Source organism: Podarcis melisellensis (assembly GCF_964234715.1).
Source record: "Podarcis melisellensis genome assembly, chromosome: 14".
NCBI lineage: Eukaryota > Metazoa > Chordata > Lepidosauria > Squamata > Lacertidae > Podarcis > Podarcis melisellensis.
Genome location: NC_138546.1, coordinates 47373795 through 47392209, shown reverse-complemented (window position 1 = coordinate 47392209; position 18415 = coordinate 47373795). Strand labels below are relative to the sequence as shown.

Sequence of the window (18415 nt, the reverse complement as noted above, 5' to 3'; positions counted from 1 at the left end):
CTGTTCATTGTGGTATCAGAGCGCTTTAAATGAATAGTGTGGATGCTGCCTGGCTGCTTCTCTAACCCGCCCCTCTGCCATCCATGGCTGAAGTGGCTTGGGGGCACCCTGGCTTCCCCAGACCCTCGCATCGCTCCCACCTGGGCTGAGGCTCCGTGCCTGCGCCCCCAAGAGAGAGGGGGGCGGAGCGCGTTTCTGGGTCTGACATGTTTATGGCTCCTTTTCCTCCCTCCCTTGGCAGCGAGTTTCTAATTAGATTCCCAAATTCCTTCTGGGCTGCTGGAGGAGCGAGTCCCCTTCTTCCCTCCTGGAGCCTCTGCCCAGAAAGCCCCCTCGTCGGATTTCCGCTGGGCTGCATCTAAGACCAAGGTGCTAATTCCTCTTTAATTATCCCAGGGAAACCCTCCGTAATTGCTTCTCTTCCCCCCGCCCCGCCAACCTCGCCTTGGACCCTCTTCTCCCGCCTCTGCTTATCAGCAAAAGGGGGAAGAAGGATTCAGGCAAAGCCTTTTTCCCTGGTGAGCAAAGGGAGTTATCAGTTCCTGCTGGTGCCCAGTTGATGGGATGAAGCTCAAGGGGGGAGCGGGTGGCTGGACTTGACGGCCAGCCAGGGAGGACCTGTTGCCTCTCCTCGACGCCTCTGCAGGGCTTGGGGTGGAGAGGCTCTGGATGCTCCCATCCTCCTTGGAGGTCGTCCTGCCTCCTTGGCCCTGCCCTCCCGTCCAATAAGGAGAGGTTGCCTTGACACCTGCTTATATACCGAAGACGGCAGCAGCCTCCAAATCTCCAGCGCTGGGTTGGGGGAAGAGGGGAGAAAATACACACATAAACACCCACACTCCCCTCTCTCCATACCTATTTCAAGCCACAGACTTAGGGAGACAGTCGCCCCGTCGGGGAAGGAGGAGAAGGCTCCCGAGACGATGACCTCCAGCAAAATTGAGATGCCAGGTGGGCTGAAGGCGGACCCGGCGGCTCTGATGGCTTCTCTGCATTTGCTCCCGTCTCCCACCCCCAACCTGGAGATCAAGTACACCAAGGTAAGTCACCTGTCTGCTCTTCCCTGCCAGAGGAGCACGGGCTTCTCTTTTTCTGAGCTGACCCCAAACCGCTTCCCTCGGACTTCTCTTCAAAAACACACAAACACAAAAGCCAGAAAGAGGTGCGTTTTCAGGTGCTGGATGCCAGTAGATGGGTGGCTATATGTGAATAAAGTCCATAGGATAAGAAAAAATATCTTGCCCTTTCCCGTTTGCCTGGCATCATTTTAACTCTTTGGATCAGTTTTTCTTTCTTTCTGGGAAAAGGGTTTATCCGCACAGACTTGAGCTCCTGAAGATTGTTGGAGGGCGCGATTGTACAAATCTTGTTTTAGCCTATTGAAAGATGATGAGAATCATGTTCTGTTTTGCTGTTCTAAAAACTGGTGTCTTTCGCTCCTGGGACTCTTCCTTAACAATTCCTGCCGCAGATGTCACCGAGCCAAGTTGTTGTAACTTTGGAAGGAGGGAACCGTTTGCTGATTTCCTTCCTAGACAAATAACCATCTCGAATACAGGCAACTTGGCAAGAAAATTATTTGCTTATCCACATCACCAAGTGCCCAGGGTTGATGGCTTATTCTGCGGGCTAAGGTGTGCAGAGCTTTCCTATATTTACAGTTGATACAGATCTGCACGGTTTTTAGCGTATGTGTGTTCAGAAGACAGTTATTCCAAAACGCAATTTCGACAGGAAGTGTGATGCCTTTGGTCCGTCTTCTGGTTGTGAATGCCTGTTTGTATTATTAAGCACACTGGACATGATCCCGTGGGATGCAAGACCATTTGCACAAGCCCCACTGAGGTTAAAGGGGAATTGCGCGAGAGCGTGCAACTCAGTGAGCAGTCATTACAGGAGAATTTGGGCATGGATCAGGTCCCAAGCGCGGACATTCTTCATCCTTTGAAAGGGACATTAGACGCTTCAGGCTTGTAAAAAGGCGGCACTTCTATTTAAAGCCAATATTGTCCTGAAGGTCACGCAATGCCGATTAACAAGAAACCTCATTGATGCAAACATACATGATAAATGTTTGTTAAAGATTCATTCTGTTCCCAGAATGTTTCATCACGAATGTGTTCTATCCCCAAATTTCATCATGAATTTGCTGCTGCTCCCTGTTTTTTCTTAAATCCGAAATACAATAGCCACATAAGGACTTGCTGATCATTCGAATAAACCACCTATTTTCAAATAAAAATAATAAAAATAAAATAAATGTGAGTCTCGAATGCCTTGTGCCGGTTCACTTACCTGGCACTTAACTGCTCTTAACAATGTAAAGGATTATTTGTCTATAGTGCTAGGATTACTGGGGGTGCGATCCAGTCAAATTAAGCACTTTCAAGCCTCATTGATTTCAGTGGGAGATAATGAAGCCCGTCGCTGACTCTTCCCGTTGAAATCAAAGGAATGTGCAGAAGCGTAGCTGGTTCGTAATCACAATACTCGTTGTTTTATGCGCAGAGGCTGCAATCCTACATACACTTCCTAGTACGGGGTAAGCCCCATTGAGCTCAATGGAACTTACTTCTGAGTAAAAAAAAATACTGTATGAATTTAGCTGTAACAATCTATAGCTAAGCATCTTTACATCTATTCTGATATCTCATCATCTTGCTTAGTTCTTTCCAGCTGAAATCAGTGAGAACTAATAGCGCTTAACTTGGGCTGGATCCTACCACAGTCTTGATATTATTTATAAAAAGAGAAAGAAAAGTGATTTAGATTAAATATGGATATGTAGAAATATGAAAAAAAAGAATCTGTATTGTTTCAGTAGCATACAGTTAGTCCCAAAAATTTTTTGAGTCACACCGTCGCCTCGGTATGCATCGAACGCGGGAGAGACCAGAGCAGATTCTTGAGGACCAGAAACTTGCGCCCCAAGTAGAAGCGGGGGTGACGACGGGCTGGGATTAAGGAGTCACAAGGATGGGACAGGAACCTCCCTCACACGTCCCAAAATTCATGTTGATCTGAAGTATTGAGTGGCTGTGGCACTCGTAAAAATACTTTACCTGCGTGGAACTGTGTTACTCTGCAAAAATCCATGCACAATGATGGTGTATATCAGTAGTAAGTCCTTGTTGGTTTTTATCCCATATTTCTATAAAAATTACAGTGCATCGAGAAATGGAAATAAAAGGTTGCCTTTGCAAATGAAAATATGGTGTGTGTGTGTGAGAGAGGGGGGGATCTTAGTTTCGTACACCCGTCTCTGTTTTTCTCGCTCCGTTTTTCTCCGGTCTCTCTCCCCCACTGCCGCCCTCTCTCTCGGCAGGCCAGGCAAGTGATTTATTGCTAATTGAAGCCTTTAATTGGGTGTCGTGGCTCTGGCCAGACTTTTATCCAGGATCCACTTTCCCACTTATTGCAAAGAAAAACAAGGAGATAGAAAATGACGGCCCTGCGCTGGATTCTCTCAGCCGGTGGGGTCACTTTTATGTCTCTCTCAAGTGACAACTCCTGTAAACAAAAGGGAACAAATCGCCTCCAGAAGGGGAAGGGGAAGGGGGGGGGAATCACTTGTAACCTCGAGCATCTCAAAAGTTATAGCAGCGCCCATTCTCTCCGGCTGCTCCGCCTCCCTTTTCTTCTGGGCTGTTCCTTGAGCGCCCAGCGGGATTTCCTTCTCTTGCCTGGAATTCGGCGCAACCGTTCCACTTTGTGGATGCTGCGCGGCTCTTGCGATCCTGAGTCTCGGTGGAAAGGCCGCCGCAGTTGTGTCTGTGACTTGCATGCAGAGGCGGGACGAGGGGGGGACACTTGAGGCGTGAAATTTCGAGCCTCGTTTAGGAGACCTGTCCCGCTGGGGCGCACAATCCACTGGGAAGTTCTCCTGCGCGCAATCCTGGAAATGAATGAGAGTTGCGCAAGAGTGGTGCTGTGCCCCCGCGCACCTCTGTCATTTCAGGGGGGGTTGCCCGGGAGAAAGGTGTTGGCGGAAAGCATTCTGGGTTCATTAGTGGGAGGGGGCTGGTTGTTTGTTTGTTTTGCTTCTGGGGCACCCAGATGCATTATAGACTGACCCCATCACTGAATGGGGTGATGTTGCTCAATGGAAGCCCTTAAACACATTAAACTATTGCAAGCATGCTCAGATGAGTGCTGAGTGCAGGGTGAGGCCAAAGGAGGACCAACAACCACAGAAGGAGCATGATGTGTCCTTCACCAGAGACACTCCTTCTCCCAGAGTAGTAAGACTTCTACACCCTACCAGACATAGGTAAAGGGAAAGGGACCCCTGACCATTAGGTCCAGTCGTGACCTACTCTGGGGTTGCGGCGCTCATCTTGCTTTATTGGCCAAGGGAGCCGGTGTACAGCTTCTGGGTCATGTGGCCAGCATGACTAAGTCACTTCTGGCGAGCCAGAGCAGCGTACGGAAATGCCGTTTACCTTCCCACCAGAGGGTTACATATTTATCTACTTGCACTGATGTGCTTTTGAACTGCTAAGTTGGCAGGAGCAGGGACCGAGCAACGGGAGCTCACCCCATCGCGGGGATTCGAACTGCTGACCTTCCGATCAGCAAGTCCTAGGCTCTGTGGTTTAACCCACAGCGCCACCTGCGTCCAGACATAAGACTTCTTTAAAAACAGAGCCTAATTGGAATCAGAAAATAAGAGTTGAAGGTTAGAAACAGATGGTGGCTGAGTGTGTTGAAGAAGCTCTTGACTTCTGAGGGTGACTGGCAAAGAAGCAATTCCAGTCAGGTGGGGACTGGCCAAGGACAGACTAAAATTTGTAGGGCTGTTTCCCACTAGCCACGCTGGACCAGCCTCCACCAGGAACAGAGCTCCTCAATGTTTCTCAAATGTGGGTGTCGAGCTGTACCTGGACTACAACTTCCATCATCCCAAGCTAGAAGGAACAGTGGTCAGGGAGGATGGGAGTTGTAGTCCAACAACAGCTGTCAATGGCCCTCCAGATGTTGCTGGACTACAGTCCCTGGTCATTGGCCTGGCTGATGGGATGGGAGTTGGAGTCCAGTCACATCTGGAGGGCCACAGCTTCTCCATCTGTGCAGCAGCCACCTGTACTAGCAACCTTCGCTGCTTCATGTGCTAATTCTGCATTGTGTGTGATGAAGAGGCAACTCCTTCTTTCATCTGTTAAAAATACAGGGAAGGCTGGTGCATCTGGCCATCAGAGGAGATGCACGAAGTCGCCTCCAGATGCTCAGGAACTGAATGTGGAGGCAGCTTGCCTTTGTGTGTTTCCTTGTAACATCTGAAGCCACCCTGCGGAGTCTGAGATGGGGTGCGGGGTGTAGGGAAAGGTTCAGGAAATATTTTGCTAGATCTACAAGCTGTTTACATTGCTGAGAGGTCTGCATTAAATAAATCCAGCATGTTAAATTGTGCAGTGAAAGACAGCAATATTCACTGAGTGACTCATAAATCTTTCAAACATCAGGAGGTGGACCAGTTTGTTGGGAGAATTGCTGGCTGATGCTGAGGCTCGGAAGCACCAGGGTGTATTGCAAAGGCTGCTTGCTTGTGTGTCACAGCTGCACATTCTTCCTCTTGTGTGTAGCTTGAACCGTTATCCTTTAGGGGAAATACCATAATGGAAAATGAAATTTACCTGGACAAGGGCAGTTTAACAGAAGCTCAATCCAAGTAATGCAGAGATGTTGACAGTGAGCGGGTTGATTGCCTACTCCAGAGGGGCTTGTGTGCATCACTCCATTCCATGGGTCAACAAACTAAGGTCCGTGGGCCGGATCAGGCCCAATTGCCTTCTGGATCCGGCCTGCGGACAGTCCCGGAAATCGCTGCGTGGATCGCCAGCAAGCGTGTTCTTTCCCTCTCCCTTACACAGTGGTGCCAGTGCCTCCTCCCTCCCTCCTCCTGGCTTCTCCTTGCCCTGCCTAGAGGAGGAAGGGGGCTGGGCGTTGTTGGTGCCAACAGCAGCAATGCTCAAGCAGCCGCCATTTTAAGCAGCCCCTCTCTGGAGCCCTTCTGCGCGCTGCTCATTGTCCCTCCACCACCAGCCCCTGATGCTCGCAAGACACAGGTAACAGCCACCAGGGCTCATGGTGGTCTTGCATACCCCCCCCCAATATAGTCCGGCCCCCCACAAGGTCTGAGGGACAGTGGACCAGCCCCCTGCAGAAAAAGTTTGCTGACCCCTGCTCTGTTCCTTAAGGGGCAGCTAAGGGATGTTGGGAGAATCCTCTTGGACTCCCTGGTGTTAGCTGGGGGGGCGGGGAGGCAACTCTGCACCACATTGTGCTCCTTGTCAATATTCTTACTTGCTTCACCTGGGGGCTTGTAACTGGACACATTTCCTTAGAAGCAAATCCCAAGGATCTCGCTTCCATGCAGGTGTGCTTAAGGTTAGGATACTAGGATGTGTGTGTGTGCTCACATTCAAAGAAATAAGAAAGAATGAGTTACTTCCAAGTAATGCCTTGAAGCTTATGATACCAGCAGAAAGAGATTCAGGTGTAGGATCATGGGAACCAATTAGGGGTCAAGGTCCCTTTACCCACCCATAAAATATTTGAGGGGGCTTCCCCCCCCCCACTTGATGACCATTGCCCTCCAAATGGTGTGTGCACGCTGCGCCTCGTGATCAATTATGTGAGGCAGGGCTTACCTGCCCTCCCCAGATTTTATTCAAGTTGGCACCTCTGTGTAAGGTTGTGGGGAATTGGGGATGCACCATACTCAGGCCTGACCTTGCAAAAGAGCCAGTTGCTTGAGGCAGCAGTGATCTCTTCTGCACCTTGAGGTCTTTTGCAGTGCTGCTGAAGGGGCACAACTCTGCGATTCCTTGTAGTTGTGCATGAACCAGGACTTCCAAAGTATTCCTGGGACTGATTTGGGGTTTTCCCCAAGGCTGGGTGGTTCATTCCTACTGGACCATGAAGATGACTGAGGAGGAAAGAAGCCTACCTACCTGTCCCAGGAGATTCCCTTCGCTTACTTTGAACTCCACTTTTGGATAGAAGCCAGCCTCATTTTAATCATCCTAAAGAGCAAGCTGTCTCTTAAATATTGAGACATTCATGGAGGATTCATCTAAGTGGTGACTATCCAGGATTGTTCTGTGCAAGCTCCATATTCAAAGGCAGTCTAACACTGAATATGGGTTTTGGGAGAATGACATTGAGAGAAGTGACATTCTCACACCCTGCTTCTGGACTTTCTGGAGGTATCTGGTTGGCCCCCTGGGGGAAGTAAGGGCCCTGAACTAGATGGACCTTCAGTGACACCCAGCACCAGCCAGGCTTCTCTGATGTTCTTATGATCCTCTCAAACCATGTAAAATGACAACCATGTGCTTTGGAGGAATTTAAAATTAAAATGAATAGAATTTTTAAAAAATATTTTTATTTTTGCAGGAAACAAATTCTGTTTGACACAGATTTTGCAGGCCCAGCTTTAGGCAGCCTTTTAGAAGTGGCTTATCTCTCAGGAGACTTAGCACATGTATTCTGAAAAGTGACATAAAGAACCATCACATTGTCCTGCCAATTGGCTAAGTCCCTGGGATGGAGAAGCAAGACGCGAGAGGTGTGGTGACTGCATCCTTTTTTGCCTCTGTTTAGAGTTGTGTCCCCCTGCTTGTTGGGCCTGGGAGAGCTCTGTGGTTAAACCCTCAGATAAACAGCTCAGTAGGAAGACAAAGTGGTGTTATGAATGGAAGACAAGGCTGTTGATACACCCGTCGGCCTCTGTGCAGGAAGGGAGATGCACCAGCCACCATCTCCTCCTTTCTGTCTTGCTTCCAGCTGTATAAACTCCATATAAACACTTTGGGGGGAGCTGGCAGGATTGTAAGCACAAACCAGTGGTCAAGTGGGCTGGTGTGGTCTGCAGTGTAGGCAGAAAGTCTGAGGGGAGGGGGGAGATGGGAGTTTGGGGTGTCGCCTTCTCCCCTCCCCTGTCAAAGTGTGTGTGTGCTAAGTTGCAATGTCAAGGTGTTGATGGCTTTGCCCAAGCTCAAGGTACCCCTGAGATGCAATTACTCCTAGGCTGCAATCCTACATTTACCTGGAAGTAAGCCCCATTGAACACAATGGGACTTCCTTCCAAGAAAACAGGCACGGGACAGGCGTTCAGAAGTGACAGGTCAGCCTTCTCCACTATGGTGTCCCTTCAGATGTTTTGGACCCAGAACTATGTTCTACTTTCACTGCTGGAGACCATAATGCTTCTGAATGTTACTTGCTGGAAACTACAGGAAGGAGTTGTTGTGATGGTGCTCTGATCCTGGTGGGCTTTGTATGGCCATTGACTGGCCACTGTGAGAACAGGACGCTGGGCTAGATGGGGCACCAACATGACCAGCAAGACAATTCTTACATGAACCTGTGGCTTCTGCCTCTGCTTCTTGTAATGCTGGGCTGAGGCAGTCCTACCTGAAGACAAAGCCTGGGTGCTCTTAAGGGCGGCTGAGTGAATGAGGGTTGCATCCCATGGGGGTGGGGGTGGTAGAGGCTCACAGAATGAGGAAAGAATGGGTAGAGAGGGATTTTTATCCCCCACAATTCATAGTCCCCCAGTGCCACAGATGGGGAGTAGATTCATGGAGAAAGAAGTTCTTCACACAAGACAAGGTATCATTCATTGATGGATCTCACTGTGAACTTAGGCAAATTCACAGAAGAAGAGGAGAAGGCCATCAGCGGCTGCTTGTCAGGAGACGGCACTATCAGAGGCCACATGCTACGAAATACGGTGTCTGTGTTACTGGCAGGAGAGAGCCATGGAAGGAGAGCTATTTGCCTTTATGCCCTGCCTGTGGACTTCCTGGAGGCTTCTTGCTGTTGGGTGGTGGAGTGGATGAACCTTTGATCTGATCCAGCATTGGTTCTTCTGGTGCTCTTCCAAAAAAGTCCATTTATACCAGTTCCCCTCCTCTCTGCTGACGGGGCCTGATGGGAGTCAGAGCATCCGCCCTGGTTTGTTTTCACAAAGGTTGGCATTTGTTCTGGTTTGTTTGTGAGATGGTTGTACAGTGCTGCATCAAACAGTTGTTATCCCACACACTTCCCAGTGCATTTCCCCATCACTTCCATTACCGCAAGTAGTCTATGGAGGGTGTGTGGTTGTTGTTTTGGAAGCAGATCTGTTGTGGCAGAACTCCAAACTCACTCTAGTTGTACCACCTGAATTTGCCAGCAGGGGCCTGAGCCCCATCTCCAAAACCCAGAAATGCCCTCGGTGTGCAAAACCACTGCTGAGGGTGAGTCCCCACACAAACGATGCTCTGAGCGATGCCAGAATACTGTAGGGCTGCTCTTGACAGTACACTTTGCAGCTGAATGTCTTTGGCCATTCAAGGTGGCTTTTAAAGTTAGTATGAAGTGTGTTTTACGTTGTTTTTGTTTTAAAAAGCCCAGCCCTACCCTCTGCCTAAAGCATCCTTTAAGCTGTGTTAGTTCTGGCTCACCACCGCAATCGCTTCCTCTCTTCCTCTTTCTCTCTCTGAGTGCGGTTGGGGGTATCAGCTTTTGTTCAAAGAGCCCATTTGCGATTCCTGCATCTCCCTACACAACCCCACCGTTTCTGTCCTATATTTGGCTTCAGAAATACCCCCTGAAAGGGCCCTGGAGGTGGGGAGTGGGGAGAGACGCCTCCGTTCCCTCCCGCTTTCCTGCTGATTCTATGGACTCCAATTTCCGAACTCCTTGCAGGGAGTTTCAAATGTACTTCCTTTTTAAATTAAACCCACCCTCTTGCATCCTCGCACGGCACCCCAGGGTGCAGTAAGTCAAGCGCATTGTGCTCTGCCAGCCCCGCTGCAAGAAGGCTGACATTCTAACATGTTGGCAGTTAACTCACACACACAAATACACGCCTGTGATAGCTGCTTGAATCACCAGCCTTTGACAAGAATGTTTTGCATCACACAGGATGCCTTTTAATTGCCTTTATTTCCAGCAAATTAACATGGGGGGGGGGGGAGGCGCGTGGAATTACTACTAAGCTTATTTTTCTCATGAGCAATAAATATCAGGCATGTGCTTACATTTATAGTTTCCTCAGGATATTAATGACTTCCATGCGCCTAGACCTTGCAAGGAATCTCTTCTCCCTTCCTTCCATTTGTATGCAATCATTGGAGGCAGGGCCTCTCCAGGGGTTGTGAGGCCTGGGGGTTGAAAGAGGGTTTCCAGGGCCACCGCCAAGTTCCCTTCCCAGAGGCCCCGATCCCCCAAATCCATCTTCAGCCTTTCAGGCCTGTACTGCACCTTGAACCCTGTTCCTCACCTGAAGCAACTGGAGAGCTGTGGCTCCTCAGTGTCCTACCAGTAGTCCTACAGCAGAGGGGACTTTTCTTGAAGGGAGGCAGCTGCAAGGGTGAGGAAAGCCCCCTTCCCCTGGGAACAAGGGTGGCACCAGCTATTTGGGGTTTTTCAACAGTTTTTATTTATTTATTGCCTTTCTATACCTCCCTTCTTCCCAGGATCATAAAAAGGTAAAGGGAAACCCCTGACCATTAGATCCAGTCGTGGCCGACTCTGGGGTTGCGGCGCTCATCTTGCTTTATTGGCTGAGGGAGCCGGCGTACAGCTTCCGGGTCATGTGGCCAGTATGACTAAGCTGCTTCTGGCGAACCAGAGCAGCGCACGGAAATGGCGTTTACCTTCCCGCCGGAGCTGTACCTATTTATCTACTTGCACTTTGACGTGCTTTCGAACTGCTAAGTTGGCAGGAGCAGGGACCAAGCAATGGGAGCTCACCCCGTTGCGGGGATTCGAACCACCGACTTTCTGATCGGCAAGCTCTAGGCTCTGTGGTTTAACCCACAGCGCCACCCGTGTCCCTCCCAGGATCATAGGCCAGGCCTTTTCCAGGGTAGCATTGTGGGATATTGTTCCTGCTGGTCGGTTTTTAACTTTGTATCTTGTTTGTTACTCTTTTTTTGGTACAATTCCACAATACAGTGGAACCTCGGTTGTCAAACATAATCGTTTTGGAAGACCGTTTTACTTCCGAAAAGTTTGACAACCGAGGCGCAAAGGGATGTTGGCAATTTCAATGGTGAAAATTGAGAAACACACCTCAGAAGCCATTCGACTTCTGAGGCATGTTCGAAAATGGAAGCATTCGCTTTTGGGTTTTCGGTGTTCGGCTTCTGAAATGTTTGGCTTCTGAGATGCTTGAAAACTGAGTTTCCACTGTATTTTCAAATGATGGTGTTTATCGGTTCTTTAATTTTTCACCAGGTAAGGACACAGGAACAAGTTCTTGCCCTCTGCTACCCCTTGCTCTCTGCTTTGCTTCAGCCTTCCTTGGCCTTGGGGGGAACCTGCGTATTTTGTCTTGTGGTGCAAAGAGTAGCAGCAGGGGGACAAATATTTTTATTAGGAAAATGAAACAGGAAGAGAGGAAGGGTTAACATACAGACTTTGCTGCTACCACACCAGTGCCTTGATCCAATTCTGGGGACAGAATTGTATCTCTGCAGCTGCTACTGACTTTTTTTGTTTCGTTTTTTGGAGTGGGGAAAACCTTGACTTTAGCAATCTCTTCTCCCATGACCAGTTGTTCCTTGAGATATTCTGTACACCAGCTTTCTCCATCCTGTTGGTGCTCTCCAGATGTTTTGAATAACTGGCTGTTGGGAGTCCAAAATCTCTGGAGGGCCCCAGGTTGGGGAAGGATGCTCTAAATAAAAAAATTGCCTTCAGAGGGAGGTGTTCCCTTCCACAATTACCTGTCCCTTGTGGTGGCTTCTCTAAGGTCTCCACATTTCAGATGCCACCAGGGCAGATCTGGAAACCTATAGCCGTCCAGGAAAGGGTTCAGATTTGACAGCCAGAGACCTATTTGCTTTGCAGGGAGTTCTTGATGCAGACATTCCTGGTGGAGAGAAATGGCGGAATTCCTCCCCCAGCCATTCCTGTCCTCCCTACATAGTTTATTGCCAGGCGTAATGGGATGCCATGGAATTGTATCCATCCACTGCCTTTCAGGAGAACTCTCTCCCTCTTCCTTTCTCTCCCTCTTCCCCCTCTCTCTTTCTGTTTTTTTCTGGTGTGAAACAATCCAGATCACTCTTTTCCATGCTTTCAAGCTCCCCTCATTCGTTTGTGGGCACATTTCTTTTCTTTTCTCTTTGCAATGAAGGTTGAAATTCTAATCATGGAAGAGGTGATCATATGGGGAACAATTAGGAAAGGAACTGAGAATAAAACAGCATTGTCTCATAATGCCTTCTTTAAAAAGTAAATCTCTGGTGCTGCTGCATTTTGAATAGCAGGCACAGTTTTGGTCGCCCCGTCTGAAGAAAATAATAATGCATGCCTGCCATTCTGGGAAGCCCACAAGCAGGATCTGAGCATAACAGCACTGACCTCCTGTGGGTTCCAGCAACTGGCATTCGGAAGCATTACTGCCTGTGACCATGGAGGCAGAGCAGAGCCATCATGACTAGTAAACATTAACCACCATGATAGGGTCCGATGTGTTTTTAAAGCCATCCCACTTGCCGGCATCACTGTCCCTCCGGAAGCAAGTTCCATAGTTTAACCATGCAGTATGTGGAAAGAATGGGACGCAGGTGGCGCTGTGGGTTAAACCACAGAGCCTAGGGCTTGCCGATCAGAAGGTCGGCGGTTCAAATCCTTGATGCGGGGTGAGCTCCCGTCAACCTAGCAGTTCGAAAGCACATCAAAGCACATCAAAGGGCAAGTAGATAAATAGGTACCACTCCGGCGGGAAGGTAAACAGTGTTTCCGTGCGCTGCTCTGGTCCGCCAGAAGCGGCTTAGTCATACTGGCCACATGACCTGGAAGCTGTAAGCCGGCTCCCTTGGCCGATAAAGTGAGATGAGCGCCGCAACCCCAGAGTCGGCCACGACTGGACCTAATGGCCAGGGGTCCCTTTACCTTTACATTATGTGGAAAGAAGTCCTGTCTTTTAACTGTCCTGAATCTTCCGACATTCAGCTCCATGGAATGTCCCCAAATCCTAGTGTTATGAGAGAAGGAGAAAAACATTTCTCTATCCTCTTTCTCCATCCCATGCAGAAGTTTATAAACTTCTATCATGTTGCCTCTCACTCACCTTTTCTCTAAATGAAAAAGTCCCAAGTGACGCAACCTTTCTTCATGGGGGGGGGGGTGTTGCTCCTTTCCCTTGATCGCGTGGGTTGCCCTTTTCTGAAGCTTTTTTGCCAGGAAGGCCCTGGCCTGTAGGGGGCATCATAAACCAGCTCACAGGCCCCATGCTTTGAAGATGCTGCTGTCCAGAGCTTCCCTATGTCCCCTGCCAGGGCTGAGCCAGTGGCTCAAAAGGAGGTCTTTACAACATGAGCAGTAGTGCGTAGGCATTGGGGAAGCATTGCAGTGCAACTAATAAAGCAGGGTAAATCCACCAACTGTGCAGTATTGCTGTGTCAAGAACATGGTGCGCGATGCATGCACTGCAATAAAGCACAAGTCTCGAGGGCCACCTAATCACAGTGTAAGGACAACCCACTTCTGCCAAGCAGAAGACTTGGGTGTGGATCATGACTGGGGACACATGGTGGTCAAGAGAACAGTTCCCTGCCTGCCCCATTAAGCTCACAACCTAAAATTTGATAATGAAGAGAGGAGGCCAGGGAAAAGGAGGAAGAGGTCTGGCGGAGTACCAGTGTGGGCGGGGGGAGGGGAAGGGTGCTTTTTCAGTGGCCTGATGCCGAGAAACTTGTGGCAGTGGCCTGGCTCCACTTCCTGGGCCTTCCAAACCCTCCTGCTGATTTGAAGCCTTTGTGTGGCCTTTTGGTTCCATGTTTCCAAGCTCCCGGTTGCTACCAAAGAGCACAGCTCAGCTTTTCCAGTTGGGGGGGTCCAGGACTTTTTGAGGCACCCCAGACAATTGCAAGCTCTTGGAGAGGCTGCCTCATGGAAGGGAACAAAACCATCTCAGAGAGAGAGAAGCCAAAAGGTTGTTTCTGCTGGGGGCCACCCTGCTGTGCAGCTGCTACCCCCGGGGAGGACGCTCCTGGCGGCAGAGGCCAGCCATGGCAAGATCCTGGGCCCAGCCTCTTGGACAGGGGAGGCAGCTGTGGAGGGGAAGCAGAGAGCAAAGGCAGGCGTTTGAGCCCCCTCGGCTCATCCCGCCCCCATCTGGATGTCTGCTGCATTCTTTCTCAGGGCGGGGAAGTGTGAGCCTTTCCCCTCTGGCTGGAGCTCCAGAGGCCGATATAGCCTGCTACTCTCAGGAAACACAGCAGGGTCCAGGTGCACAGCTTAATTGGAAGCGGGACTTGATCCTCTGGGGCTCAGCGGCTGGACATCTAAAGCGGCAAGGGACAGTAAAGGCACTCTGGGCATGCGTCAAGTGCTTTTTCATCAGCTCCAAGGAAAGGCTGCCACATGTTTTAAGAAAGGGGCTTTTCAGTTTGGGCAGCAAACAAGCTTCATGAGTGGTGTTTTGGGGTGTTGGGGAGCCTTTTCCTATACAGCTCTTGAACTCTGATGCAGCTCAATAGGCTAAGGCATGAAGGACCCATTTCCAAATACAGCTGCTGGCTCTCTCTCCCACTTTGTTCTGGACCAGCCACAGAGACAGGATCAGAGCCAAGTGATTTCAGCCCAGGCTGTACAGCAGGCAGAAGGGCAACCCTTTCCAGTCCGTTCCTTTGTGGGCAAATGTTTTGGGCTGTGTGTAGCGTATGTGTCCAAGTTTGGCCCACAGGCCTGAGGTTGCCCACTCCTGCTGTAGAGACCACAGGGCTAGATCCATCCCAGTCTAAGGCAGCTTCCTGTTTTCCTACAAAATGAAGCAAAGTATCATCTTTGTTGTGGTTCAAAAAGTGCCTCAGTATCGCTTTTCATGTTGCCTTTGGGGTGAATGAAAGGAATAAACTCTTGCGGTCTGATGTTTGGCCACCTATTAGTAAATAGTTGCAGTATGCTTCACCAAAACATTGCCAGTGATGGCTGCCAAGTTATGACAGGGCCATGCTGTGAAGCTTCAGTTGCAGATTTGACACTATCAGATGAGGGCTCAATAGAGATTGGGAGTGGCTCACTCATCGTTACAGAGAGGAACGTTTCCTCCTCTAGTGTTTATGTACAACTTGCTTTGCCAATTCATTACCAGTCGAGAGAGACTCGCACCCACTCAGACTGGATTTTCAACCCTTTTGAGTAGATCATGTTTGCATTAGCACTTTGCACAGTTGTAGAACAGTCCCCCCCCCAACTGAAACACTCCAAATGTTGCACCTTCCCTTTGTAGGGCGTTTCATCCCTTTGACCATTTTGGTGGTCTCTTTCTGCATCTTTTCCAGCTCTACGTTATCTCACCTCAGGCAGAGCCATGAGGATGTTGGTGGTGACTCTGGTGATTTCAGCCAAGACAAGGGGGAGGCAAGAAAGTCACCGAAAATCAGGCCCTGTTCTCACAGGGACAGCATATTTTCAGGAATCTGGGGACTGAATATCAGCCCAGCCTTAATTTCATTGGTGGGATTTCAAAACCCTTTCTGTTTTTGTGCATTTGGGTTTTTTTAAATACAGAAATTGCTGGAGGGGGGAAGTTCCCCTACATTTTAATATTAGGCACTTGGCAAAGAATTAAACTTACACCTTGAGCACTGTCCCCCCCTTTGAATTTAGTGGCAAATAGAAATTTGTTGTTCACACTGGCCTTTACTGGGGAACAAGTCATTACTATTCCCCCCCAAAAAAATTTCACAATAGATTAGAACAGAGGTTTTCAACCTTTCTGAGTCCACAGCTCCTTTAACCAACTACATTCTTTCTGTGGAACCCCTATGAGGCTCAGGAGCCCAGTTATGTCACCCCTTGCCTGCAGAGCCAGCAGCCCCTCACCCCTTTCCAGACACCCTCCCTTGTGGAGGGTTCCCTCAGCCTCCTCTCGTCTCCCCTTTCCTTGGGAATCCTCCAGGCAGCAGCTACAACTACCCCTAATCTGAGCTGCCCCCAAGGAGAGGTGCCTTCGCACACTGCCCCACAGGGGTCTGGGAAGAGAATGCCCCCAGCCTTAGTTGCCTGATGGAGACTGGGCAAAGGTGAGGCCAGCACCTTACCTTGGGGTCCTCTAATAATTTCCGGGGCCCTTAACTAACTACAATCCCTGGGGTGCTTTGAGGGAAGCCATGGCTCTCAAAAGTGGCATGATGTTGCTTTAAATGTATAGTGCAGATGGGGAGCTGTGCAGCAAAGTTTGTTATGCCTGCAAAAACAGGGGAGGCGCTTGACCCCCCACCCTTAATGTAGCCATGAAGAGTCAGAAAGGTGCCCTGGATTCTATGCTCTTGGCTTAGCAACCTCCAATTCTTGTACTGCCAAAGGGAGGAATCATAACTGCAGTTGCACAGTAGGGGGTGTGGAGGGCATCTGTGTCCAGCAGATTACCACCAGGAAACAACTGTGTAGGACATCAATGCCCTGCCAGCTAACGGAGCCTAAAGAAAAGGGCGCCAGCAATATGAATCGCTTCTTTGCACAACCATGAGCTGCCTTACTGAATTCACTGCCACAGGTGCAAGGGAAGATGGCCATTGGCTTGTTGTTGTTTAGTCATCTAGTCATGTCCAACTCTTAGTGACCCCATGGACTAGAGCACGCCAGGCACTCCTATCTTCCACTGCCTCCCGCAGTCTGGTCAAACTCATGTTGGTAGCCTTGAGAACACTATCCAACCATCTCGTCCTCTGTCGTCCCCTTCTCCTTGTGCCCTCCATCTTTCCAAACATCAGGGTCTTTTCCAGGGAGTCTTCTCTTCTCATGAGGTGGCCAAAGTATTGGAGCCTCAGCTTCACGATCTGTCCTTCCAGTGAGCACTCAGGGCTGATTTCCTTCAGAATGGAGAGGTTTGATCTTCTTGCAATCCATGGGACTCTCAAGAGTCTCCTCCAGCACCAGAATTCAAAAGCATCAATTCTTCGGCCACCAGCCTTCTTTATGGTCCAGCTCTCACTTCCATACATTGGCTTAGAAGCATTTAAATAAGGTTTAGAGGTATTCATAAAAGAGGAGAGGATTATCCAAGGGCTGTTAGTCATGACAGATGACAAGGAATGCTCCAGAAGACACCTATCACTTAATACCAGGTGCTGGGTGCTGTCTTCCTGTCCTGGTGGCGAGTTTCCTGGAGGCATCTGGGTAGCTCTTGGTAGGAAGAAGGGTTCTGTGGACCTTTGGTCTGATCCAGCTGGACTGGGAACATAACGTTTAAATGTTTCTTTATTGGTTTTGTGTAGGAGAAAGGGTCCAAACTCCCTTTTGTTTCTTTGGCAGGCAAGACAGTGGGAAGGATCTTCCATTTGACTCCATAAGGGGTTTTTTGGGGGGGGGATGTGGCTTTTCCAGGTTCTGCTGCCATTACCCAAAGTTTGCTTAATGCCTTTCACCAAAGATGTCATAGGTGGCAAAAGGCAGCGAGTAAATGTTCTTTAATATGATGTAACCTAATCCTGATGGATCCAAAACTGTCCTTTTTCTGAACTCCCTGTTCATGTTCTCCCATTTCACTGAAGTTGTTGAATGCTTGCGCTAAATTATAAGAAAAGGTCTACCACAGATGATCCTCAGTTGGAGCCCCTCCTGCTCTTTGCTGCTTTGGCCCATCTCTAATTATAGACTGTAATAATAATCACCAACATCCTTCTGAGCAGATGAATTTGTGAACATCAGAAAGATGCTTTTGCCAACCAAAAGAGAGCGAGAGAGAGAGAGTGTGCTGTGTGCGCATCTTGACGGTGGTAGTGCTGGTGGGGGGAGGCTAATTGGAACCACATGTGCAAACTTAACATTAGAAATACTCCATTATAGGCACCACAATCAGTGTTGATATGTATTCTGCTGCTTGCACTGAAATGCCAGAAGTCATTTAGACTAGCTAATCCTTCCTGAGCTCTTCCCATGGAGTTTTTAAAACTTTGTTTCAGAGCCACCAGACACAAAGAGACATGTCCTGCGCAGGCTCTCCGCAGAGCTGGCTTTGAAATGCTCTAACAGGAGAATTGGGGGACATTAAGGAGGCTGGCGGGAGGCTTGCCGGAGTGAACCCTCATCCCAAAGCTGCCTCCTGATGGTTCACTTGGGCCTAATCGAACAGCCACTCTTTGCAGGTCACAGGCTCTGCTATTTGTCTCTGACCTAAGAGATCTGGAGTGTTCTTCACATCAAAACCGGGTCTTGCTGAGCTGAGATCAAACAGGCAAAGGTAAAGGATTTGGCCAGTGATTTATCATGCCACGGAGAGCGCTCAGGCCAGAAGGGGCCACTGAGGATGAAGCTGACATTCCAGCCGTTTCTCATATGTGCTTAGAAGAGGGGCTTCCAAGTTAAACAGAAGGAGGCCCTCCCCCCTCTCTTTTTGCTTTTTTCAGGAATAAATATTGAGAGATTGTGTTTAACTACAAATGTCTTCCCAAGGACAGCATTT

General features: G+C 49.2%; 1 protein-coding gene across 1 annotated transcript in view; it reads left to right on the top strand.

The window, feature by feature from the left end:
- Positions 1-291: 291 nt before the first annotated feature.
- The window catches only part of ALDH1A2 (aldehyde dehydrogenase 1 family member A2), a 71070-nt gene continuing 52946 nt past the window's right edge, over positions 292-18415 (top strand). The window contains exons 1-2 of the mRNA XM_081887720.1: positions 292-369; positions 866-1040. Coding sequence (XP_081743846.1) covers positions 924-1040 — 117 coding nt within the window. The 5' untranslated portion in view covers positions 292-369; positions 866-923. The remainder of the gene's footprint in view (positions 370-865; positions 1041-18415) is intronic.